The 10,780-nt window shown below is 43.6% G+C and overlaps 1 protein-coding gene across 2 annotated transcripts; it reads right to left on the bottom strand.

Moving 5' to 3' along the window:
- Positions 1 to 5,138: 5,138 nt before the first annotated feature.
- Positions 5,139 to 10,761, bottom strand: RPL15 (ribosomal protein L15). Of its 2 annotated transcripts, none has more exons than XM_085051091.1 (4): positions 10,648 to 10,761; positions 9,047 to 9,228; positions 7,583 to 7,719; positions 5,139 to 5,495 (listed from the first exon to the last, which is right to left on the bottom strand). In XM_085051091.1, the coding sequence occupies exons 2-4, from the start codon at positions 9,216 to 9,218 to the stop codon at positions 5,190 to 5,192; spliced, it is 615 nt and encodes a 204-aa protein (XP_084907217.1). In that variant the 5' UTR covers positions 9,219 to 9,228; positions 10,648 to 10,761; the 3' UTR covers positions 5,139 to 5,189. The 2 variants fall into 2 exon arrangements, with proteins under 2 accessions (XP_084907217.1, XP_084907219.1); XM_085051093.1 differs by having other exon boundaries at positions 9,047 to 9,224; positions 10,648 to 10,739.
- Positions 10,762 to 10,780: the final 19 nt, after the last annotated feature.

Genomic DNA, 10,780 nt, shown 5'->3' with positions numbered 1-10,780 from the left:
AGAAAGTTCCTTTTACTTGCACACCAACTTCTCCTGTGTAGCTGAATCTTACTTTGTGTCTTTTTCTGTAAAAAAGATCTTAAGCAGATGCTCTCCACCAACACCTGTATCAGTAACTTGCAAAGTGAAAATAATACAAAACCTTCTGTTTTGCTTAAAAGGTTCACTGTTACTTTGTTTAGCATGCCTCAGCAAAACTACTTTCCAAATAGCTGCAAACAACTTCTAAAAACCCATTATTTTTATATATGGCTCTGAAAGAAATGAAAACACAAAGCTCAAAACACATAATTTATAAAGGTTGGGTAACTTGCTATCTAAACTCATCTGACTAATCATGAAACCCATGAGAGAGGCAGGTGGATTGTAACAGCAGATGAGTAGAAGGGCCACAATTCTCATACAAGGAAAGGGTTCAAATAATTGCTTGTTAGTCACAGAAAAACAATGCTGGAAGAAAACTATGAATAAATGAACGAGTGAACACTGGACTAATGAGCTACTTCCTCTGTTTGGTGGATGAGGTCTCAGGGATGACGACTCATTTTTGTTACACGTGTGAACACAATGCAGCGTTAACAGGGTCTTGCTTGCTGCTGGCTGCTCTATTGACACACAGCCTGGTGACAGGGCCTGGGACATGGAAGTCTTGAGCACTGGACACAGTACATTTATTTCACAGCCCCAAATAAGAACTGTCTTTCTGCTCCGGGTTTGGTGAACTGCAGCTGCTGCCCAGTCTGTCTGGGAAGCAGATTGATACCAGAGACACAGGCACGTGGAGCCATTCTGTTCTGAGGAGCTGTGGGTTTGTTCAGCCAGGCTTCTACCATGGGGACTGACCCACACAGACCTGGCTCATGAGCCCTGAGGGACCCTGGCTAGCTGTAGCCTCCTCTACCTGGTGTTCCTGTCACTGGGCAGCACCAAGGTACTAACAAGCCCCACTGAAAGCCAGCTTGTCTTCTTCTTTGTTCTACTCCTTTATTTGTCTTTTTCCCTTCAATGTGCCTCTCCATTCTTGTGTTTACAAGGGAACTCCTCATCTTGCACATGGATGGCCAGCTTGGGTCCAGAGGCATTCCTATACCGCTCTTGTGCAAGAAGATACAGACTGCAAAACCCCTATGGAGTCAGCCAGGGTCCAACATATTAACTAGTGAGGGTTTTCCCAAAGCCTGGCACCAAAACTGCAGACCTGAGAAGGCTTGGAAGAGAAGTACCTGCCATCTGACAGAGCAGTGTCAGCCAGCATTGGTCTTATCAGAGCCAGGGTTAATCATTTATCTGCTCCCACTGAACTCCCTGATCTCCGGGATACCTCTTGCTCTCCATTTCCCTGAATGATGGAGAGATGACAGTATTTAATGAGATTGAATGTCATCTTCATTACAATAAGAGCCTTTAATTATATCATTGAACATCATTTGATACCAAAGAAAAGCATGCTGTCTTAAATTTCAGCCAGTGACATGGGGTCCAGAAGATCTGGGTTCCAGTCCTGGCTTTGCCAAGAGGCTTCTTCTGGCCCATCAGGTAAGAGCAGGATAGCCACTGAATTAAAGGTTGTGTAAGCAGCGTAGCTCAGACACTTCCTAACTGTAGGGAGTGAGACTCTGCAACCTAAACACTCTGCTTGTAATTATTAAATTGAAGCTGATTCAGAACATTGACACATAAAGAGAACGGCCTACAGGCTTTCCATCCTTTCATACAGCTTTACATTTCAAACAATTACTTTAAAAGGATTGGATAAAAAAGTTGGTGCTTGCTCAAAGCCCCAGAAAAGAGCATACAATTCAAATCCAATTTGTGTTTTTTTGTGGCTGCAGCAGTGTTTCCATCACCCTGAGTATTTTGGCTTGATACTCTCCAAACTAGACTTCTGTCTGCTGGAAAAGAGATGTACAAAAATATGGTGTTTTTTTCCAGCTTGGAGAGTGAGTAGATAATAGAGTAGGAATCAGGCTCTATTTTTAGAGCCTAGCTTTTTAATTCATTAGCTGTACAGAACTCTTCATAGGCAGTCATTTTTCTCTACTGGGTCAAGGCTAGTGAACAACTGCTGCATTACAAGGACAGAGATAAGTGAGAAAGTCAAGCTGTAACTCTCCTCCATCACTAATTACTTCATTCTAAGGTCCCCACAAAAATCACCAGTGAAATTCCATGACCTTCTGCTGCAAGGAAGGAGCCAATTGCTTCCTCTACCAGCATCTGTGCCTTTTACAGGCATCATGCCAGTGTCCCTCTCCCAGCAGCACACAGCTGCCTTGCAGAGATTCCCAATGCTTTGGAGACAAAGCAAGGAAACAATTACACTTGCTGTTGATTATTAAGTCCCTATTTTTCAACCTAGCTAGTGCTGCCAAGTAATGAGCACTTGTATTAGCTATGTGGAAGGGAGTTCACTACTTGCTTATTTAAAGAACATCCTAAATCACACAATCTGCTTTTACACATCCCACCCTTCAGGACAGAAATAATGCCCTTGCCAGGCCCTCACCTTGTACCAAAAGCTGAGTGATTAGCTAATCTAGGCAGCTGACACAAAAGTGAAATCCAGACGAATAAAAGCTTACAGTCAACTATTTTCAACAGCACCTAAAACCGGGCTGAACCAGGCTGGTACTGTACAGCCCCATTCCTCTGCAGTTTAACTGTGTTATTCATTTTGTCTTGCCTAGAAACCAGACAGCTCTTTTAATTACACACAAAACATGCCTGCTCAGACTGAGAAATGATCAGCCCTGCAAGCAGAGCCAAGTAGATGGCTTGGAAACAGATTACTGGATTCCTCTACATCTTAATAGATTTGCCTAGTGAAATTCCTGAAGCTTCCTCTTCCCTCCCCCTGTCCTCCTTCAGCTACAGCTTAGTGTCCCTGTTTCAGGCAGACCCTTGATGTCTGGGGAGGGTTGTACTCAAGTTACAGCCTCTCAGTAGAACTGTCTCAGATGCCTGGTTTCTACCACAATCTTAAGGAACACAGACTACTTGCAATCTCTTGAACTTGCACAACAGGTTCAAAAATCAAACAAGAAAGGCAGAGATCACATAACCTCTCTCTAACCCTGACTTCCCAAGTCAACAACCCCAAACAAAAAAGCTTTTCCTCAGTGTTTTGCCTTTTTAAAATAAGTACATTATTAAAAAGGCAATTAATCTTTCCACTTCATATAAATTCAGCACAGCAACGTCCCTTCAAACCCAAAGCCCTGTTTAACAGCCTAAGACACTTCCAGTGTGGAAAGACACTAGGGCAATCTGACTTCTCAGACGTGGAATGAGCTGTACATACCCAGAGCATCCTTTGAAGTCATTACTGTATGTTTCAAATTCCTTCACTGGTCTGATACCATGCCCTCTTAGGTACACTGTCATTGGCAGGTTTCAATAAACTTTGGAGGGACAGTATTTTCCCCCTTATTTTAAAGTTCAGAGAACTACAGACCACAATGGCCAACCCCAGGCAGGTCTCACTGAAGACACCTTCCACATGCTGCAAGGTTTGAATGCTGGCAAAGGACACAGCATTAGTTCTGACTGCCCCATCACCTGCTGTCACCTTTCCCCATCAATTGCAAGGGTCCCCAACAGTTTAACAACCCCTAGTACATGATCAGCAGTCTTGAAGTTGTTGCCTTAAAAAAAAAATCATAGGTTTGGGCTGAAGGGACCTTAAAGATCTAGTTGCAAATCCCCTGCCATGGGCAGGGACACCTTTCTCTAGACCATGTTGCTCAAACAGACAAAAGAAATTCCAAAGGAATGGACACACTGGCCATACTGGCACTACCTCAAGCCCTTAAATCTACAAACCAGATAGATCAGCCCTCTCTCTGCAATATCCCTCTCCATGCTCAGGAGAGACCTCACTTACGAACTTCCACTTCCTGTCCTACACCATCATAGGAGCTGCTTTAAAGAACAGTAGTGATACTTCAAAGGAGAGGCTAAAAAGATCTCCTTTCTTTAGAGCAGATAGTTTTAACACTTTTTAACAGATTATTTTGCATTTTTCTTGTTTGAATCACACAGAACACATCAATAAAGAATTGCTACCTCGAGCTGTTCTTCCTGGCTTTGGTAACACACTGCCAAAAATGTCTCTTCTTCAGATGACCACCTTCCTGTAAACACTTCAACTGAAGAGTATTAAGTGAATTTCTCGTTGAAGGAAAAATCTTGACATGTTTTAAGTCTCAGGAAAAAAAATCCCACATCCCAAGCTGAAGTTCCAAGAAGACACAGCTGCTTCTTGGGCCTTCTATCTACCTCTTTTCCTATCACTACTCAATGGATATAGTACAGAATCTGTGCAAGCTATGACAGCCATCCACTGAATTTACCAGGAACTGCATTTAATCTCTCAGCCTTATGTGCAAGCTGATTTCATGCTGAAAGGTCACACTGTAATTTCACAAACAGTCTAAAATACATTAATCTAAAACTTTTATCCAAATGTGGTTATTTACACCACCTAATCATGCAGAGTAAATCAGAATGCACCTCTTTAACATGGAGACATTCTCTGTTCTGGTATCAAAAAGGTTTAAGAAACTGTCCCACCTCAGTCTTGACAAATGAAATAACACCTACTCTACAGTCAGTATTTTACTATTCAGCTTAAAACCTTATTTAGTGATGAGTCCACATTTTTAGTACTGTGGACTTCAATGAACAGAGCAAGCTTAGTTGATTTAGACAATGTCAGCTGAGAGGCCCATGAGCTGATTTGACACTGAAGTACAAAAAACCAGAACTTGAAAAGTAAAATTGCTATTAGTATTTAATCACCTATAAAAATAAATGAGCACTTTCAGTTTACATCTCATTGCACAAGACCAAAGCTGGCCTTCTATCTAAGCACAGGACAGAGACCCCAACCTACAGAGAGTGACTAAACAGATCAAGAGAAAAAAGAACATGGACCAGCCCTTGGGCTTTCAATACACACTGCACACATCCTTCCATGTTATCAAAAGTGAAACCCATCACAGAACTTTATACTCAGGGCCTACAATCTTCACAAGTATAAAATTACATTTTCAAAAGCCTGTCAAAATATGGAAACATGTGAACTCCTGGAGAACTCTACACTTGTCCACATAACCCAAGAAGCAGCAGAAGCACTGTTAAATTTAACAACCTGCATGAGCTTTATTAGATCACCACGTGTACAAGAATTAGCGGTAGCGGTGCAGCTGCAGGGTGTTGCGCCTTCTCCAGGCCGCACGACGAGAGCCACCAATGGTGTGGTGGAATTTGTGGCCCTTGCCAAGCCCACGACTCTTGCGCCCAGCTGACGTCAGCCCACGCATCTCTCTGTGCTTGTGGACGGGCTTGGTGATCCATTGGGTATCGGGGTTCCGCCTGATGGTCTTATGGAAGGGATCAATCAGGATCACTTCAAAAAACTTGTAAGTGGAGTCTTCACCCACCCAATATGAGTTTAAGACTCTCAGAGCCCCACAGTGACGGCCAGCACGTTCCTGGAGGAAAAAAATAAATGCAAAAGGCTGTAAAACCATGGATGCAGGGTACTCTTCATGTAGAAAGATGGCCAACTCAAACATAAAATTTTAATTCTCCCCAAGAGAGCTTCTTTTCCTATAAAAACTCGTCCCCTTCCAGTTGCAAAGGTGCAAGAAAAGTAATAGCTGAAAAGAATGCTGTTAAAAAAAAAAAAAAGCTGCTTGGATTCACGCATGAAACAAGTTTTAAAGAACACAAGCAGGAAGGTGCCTGGTTGACAAAAGAAAGAACTCTCTGTACACAGAGGCAGCCAGTCAGTAAATACCCAACATTAAAAATATCTTCAATGTGAAGATGAAGAGCATGAGCTGCACTTGGGGTCATGGAACAATCTTTCGTGGGAAGTGATGAAAGACTGATTAATTTGCGCATCCAAAGCTACAGGGGAGAAAGACATTTCTGCAGAGAGTAATCCTGTACTGGTAGGAGTAAAGGAATAGCTGATGTAGCAAATCTCTGTACCACTGCTGGCACATTAGTGCTTGTTATTCCTATCCTCACTTGTGGTTGGAAAGACGCAATCTTAGTTTAGAAAACAAAACAAAGCAGGAAATAGCAATTATGCAACTCCATCTGCCTCTGCTGTCAAGAATTCTCCTTGTTTAAAACACTGCGTGTTTAATTGCAGGACTTGATCATCATCACAGGGAAACATTAATCAATGGACCTTGTTCGTCTTCTTCCCCAATGCAATCCAAACCTATTGCTACAGGCTTCCCTAAACAGCACTTGACTATTTTCTGCACAAGGAATAACATTTTTTCAAGTCCTTGTTTTATTCTAGCATGAGAGCAACACTTGTATGAAACATTAGAACACCAATCACCCTCAACCAGCTTCTATGCGAGGATGGGAGCTCCAATTGAGGCTTTGCATTTCTGTAATCTGAAAAATGTAAATCTTCAAGGAAAGACTGTGTTGGAATCAGAAAATTTCAAGCTAAAACTGAGGGCAAATAACATCTTCCATAGTTGTCATATGTGAGCATGTGATTAGCCATCAGGTATATGGGAATAACACATACGAAGAGAATGCCATGAGCTCTGAAAACAGTATTGCATTTTTTAACCAAACACATCTCCTGTGTTTCTTTTAAATCAGCATGTCCCATTTATATTTTTTCCCTGAAAAAAAAAATTCCCACCATATTCAACTTGCTGAAGTCACTCAGAAATATTTTCAAAGTCCTGACAACAAAAGTCTTCTGCTTCAAAACGGAAAAGCAATGACACTCTCCCTTCTTCCACAATGTCTCTTGTCTGAGAATGCAACCTCGTATTAACCCTAACCCACTGAAAAAAGGTTTTTTTGTAAAAGTTAGAACTATATCTCTTGCAGACTACTACCGTGACAGCAATGAAGCTTAGAAGATCTCACAGAATCAAAGTTTACATTTTGTGTATTTCAGTAACAACATCTCACCTAAAAATAAGTTAAGTATCAAACTGTGGGTTGGTGAGGTACCAAAGTTTTTTAGTAAGAAGCAGAAGGTCTCTGGCACACTGCCTTCAGCTCCTGCAATACAGCTAAGTATGCTGTGCAGCACTGCTACTACACAAACAGGTGCTACAGGCTTTAAGACAGGAACTCACGTGTACTTTGTGAAAGGACCATCACCTGCAGCTGGTGATCCATACCACGTGGCAGGGAACACAGGAGTAGGATTTACTGGCAAGTCAAGACACCTTAGCACATGCAACTTCTCATGCCTAGTTCTTTATTTTACTGTGGCTTGGACTGATTATGTGTTTTTTCATGAGAAATATTGTGGCATACTTTGGCAGTATATACTATGAACTTCACTAAGCCACCCAAGTGGTTCCCACAGACCCCGTTTCTAAAGCCTGAATAGTTTTCTTATTGTCTCAATAGGGCTTTTAAAGACATTCTGGTGCTTTCCTGCCAAAAAGATTTCAAAATCTTTCACCCAACGTACTAACAAAGCAGATGGTGGTTTTTTTGGTTTTTTTTGTCTGAGTACTCTCAGATTTTACAGACTAAAACTTTGCAACCAAAATTTGTGAGCAATAACCCAAATACTCACCTCTGCTACAGACTGAAGACTCCGGGCAAACTTGAGCTGGTTAACACCGTGATGCACAGGTTTCCCATAGGTTGCACCTTTGGGGACCGGGCGTTTGCGACCACCGCGGCGAACACGGACACGGTAGATAACGTAACCTAAAACAAAGGGTCACTTAGGAACTAGAACAATTCTAGCAGCAGGTTTTATCCCCGTACTGCATTTCCAATCCCCAAAAATTTATATGAAATGCTGCAACATGAAGTCACTATACCAATTTTTACCAAAATTTACAATTCAAAGTGTATAGTACAAGACTTTTTGTTATTTTCATTACAACTGAGTAAGGAAAGTGGTATCCTGTTGCAACTATCGATCCTGTTGATACTTTTTGGTTCCAAGCCAGTGTTTATGGCACCTTTCCGCTATCCAGTCTTAAAAAGACTAGGATCAGCTACAGCTATGTTGTAACGCAATCATAAAATAACCCTGCCAAAACCACTACCTGAACCCTACAATTCAGATGGCAGCACTCACAAAGCATTGAAGCTCAAGCCGTCCACAAATCTGCTGAAATCTGATCACTGTGAAATGAGGAAACTAGATGAACAATGACAGAAGTGCCAAGTCTTAGCTTTTTATTTTCTTAGTGAATAAATATACTGTTTATTTTAATGGGATTTCCTCAAGTTACACATGGATGGCCACTTTCCCCATTTCCTTTTCTGACCAGTAACTGTCTTCCAATGACAGTACAAACTCAACCATGTCCCCGAAGTGCATGAAGCTGTAATACACAGTATGGCTTGGTTTGGAAGGAACCTTAAAAAACACCCAGTGCCAACATCCTGGACAGGTACACCTTCCACCAGAGCAGTTTGCTCAGAGCTCCATCCAACCTGGCCTTGGACACTCTCAGGGATGGGGTATTCACAACTTCCCTGGGCAACTTGTTCCAGTACCTCACCACCCTCACAGTAAAGAGTTTCTTCCTAATATCTAATCTAAACCTACTCATTTCAGTTTGAAGCCATCCCCCCTTGTCCTGTCACTACATGCTCTCATGCAGATCTCTATCAAACTCTCTTGAAGCTTTTATTTACCCTGAAAAAAACATGACACATGTTGCCCATGACAAAACTTGGACAGAGAAAGGACAACCCCCCCCAGCCCTAGGATATTAAAAACACTGCACAACTCTGCCACACTAACATTGCACAAGAACAAAAACTGAAACCAAAGCCCACTTGATCTTCACCTGCCAGAATGGCCACAGAAAGCACAGATGCAAAATCAAGTGAAAGTTTTAGGCTGCGGGCACTGCTACCAGCTGAGGACATTTGTGATATTCTGCTCACTTCACGCAGGACACTTCACTCTATTGGGGGATACTTCCATTTCAGATCTTGTTATTCTGCTGTCACTGAAGGAAGCCAATGTCACTCCATCGTGAGGCACCAGGACCTCACCTCTCTGTGCCATTACCTTGCTTGGCCTTGTATCCCAGCCGGCGGGCTTTGTCCGGTCGCGTGGGGCGCGGAGCGCGGTGCAAGGCCGACAGCTGGCGGTACTGCCAGCAGCGCACGCGCAGCAGGAACCGCATCACGTCCGACTGCTTCTTCCTCCATAGCTCCTGGATGTACTTGTAGGCACCCATGTCTGTCTACCTGATGGATACAGAGGTCAGTGAAAACAGTGCACCAAAAGCGATTCCCCGTTTGAACATCTTCCGACAGTGGCACTGCACAAAATCACACATGGAACAGCACTGAAAGACAGGGAGCTCTCAAGCTTCCTTGTACCACTGACAGATCTGGGAACATGGATCACACCTGGCAGCCTCCAGCATGATACAATGCAGTCACTATTCCCAGCAATTTTCTTCCTTTTCATATGTTCTGAAGTGTAAAACTCCTCAACTGAGGAATTTTCAGATATGCTGATACTACCTAAACCCAACACTAAACACCTGAAACAAATTGTAAATATCAATCTGTGAAGAACTATGGGACTGCAAGTACTGAGGCCTTTGTTGTTAACACTTAGAAGTAAAACCTTACTAAAATAAGTGAAAGCTTGAGTTTTATTAGCGAGCAGAAGTTTAACAGGTGCTTAAGAAATGAACTGGATTGGGACTTTTGCTTCCTTAGAGCTATTCAGATGGTGTCTCCCATGTCTCAGAAGAGACAAGGCCTTCCTCCACATCCCCTGAAACTGGGCTTTAAGTAAAATGGGATGTACTGATCATGTCATACTAAAAAGGAAGTGTCATAGGTCAGTGTCCTACTGCTGCTGACATTTGTGTTTTGCTCCATAGACGCCCTGTGTTTTTTAATGAAGTTATTTTTTAAAATGATTTCTGCTGAGCACCTTCAGGGCCAATTTGTATTGACTTCAGCAGAGCAAGGACGCAACACAAAGTTCCTACAGGCCAAATTTGCCCTTAAGAAAACCATGATTATTACAAAGTCCCTCTTCTGAGCTGAATATGTTTTAAAAGTTCAATGCATTTTAAAAATTCATTATTACTTTATTTTTCATCGTGTTTACTTCTGTTGTCCTAAAAACCTGAGGTCTCACACATCTGCAGCAATAAGCACGTGTACCTGAACTCCATCAAGCCCCCATCCAACTCACTATCACATACAGGCAGCTCGCTTTATTTACGTTTAAAAACACGCCAAAAACAGTTAGTGTGTCATTTCGGATACCCGTCTTGTTTGAACCTGCCCAGTTCAAGCTCATCCATTCCCATCCCCAGACACCGCGTTTTTAACTGCATTATGGCACAAAACTACCCCACGAACAAACCGTAGACCCGAAGCAAACCAGGGCGCGCAGTCTGTCACCGACCTGCCCCCGCTACGTCGCGGCAAGGCCGCCCTGGGTGTCCCGCTCCCCTCCCCGCCCCGCCGCGGCGCATCCCGCAGGCCCTCCTCCGCCGGCCTCCCAGAGGCCCCGCGCCGCAGCAGCAGCCCCATCCCACCGGGAGCCGGGCGGAGGAGGCAGCGGGACGGGCGGATGGGCGCCCGAATGGCGGGATTGGCGTGGATTGAGGGAAAGGCCGCGCGCGGAGCAGCCCTCACCTGATGGCGCCCAGCAACGAAAGGGAAAGGCCCTGCTACCCACAAACCCTCGGGGCAGAGCGCACTTCCGGCGGCGGCAGCGGTGCCTCATGGGCAATGTAGTCCGGCGGGGGGCGGCAGGCCGTGCGCCCCG

Source organism: Lichenostomus cassidix, chromosome 2, assembly GCF_008360975.1.
Source record: "Lichenostomus cassidix isolate B80296 chromosome 2, HeHo_3.0, whole genome shotgun sequence".
In the NCBI taxonomy this organism is placed as follows: domain Eukaryota; kingdom Metazoa; phylum Chordata; class Aves; order Passeriformes; family Meliphagidae; genus Lichenostomus; species Lichenostomus cassidix.
This window is presented reverse-complemented; position numbering and strand designations above follow the sequence as displayed.

Coding starts and splice junctions, on each gene's coding strand:
- RPL15 (XM_085051091.1), bottom strand. CDS start 9,218: ATGGGTGCCTACAAGTACATCCAGGAGCTATGGAGGAAGAAGCAGTCG. Junction 7,720..9,046: donor GGGATACAAGGCCAAGCAAG/GTAATGGCACAG, acceptor CCTTTGTTTTAG/GTTACGTTATCTACCGTGTC. Junction 5,496..7,582: donor GTCTTCAGTCTGTAGCAGAG/GTGAGTATTTGG, acceptor TTTTTCCTCCAG/GAACGTGCTGGCCGTCACTG.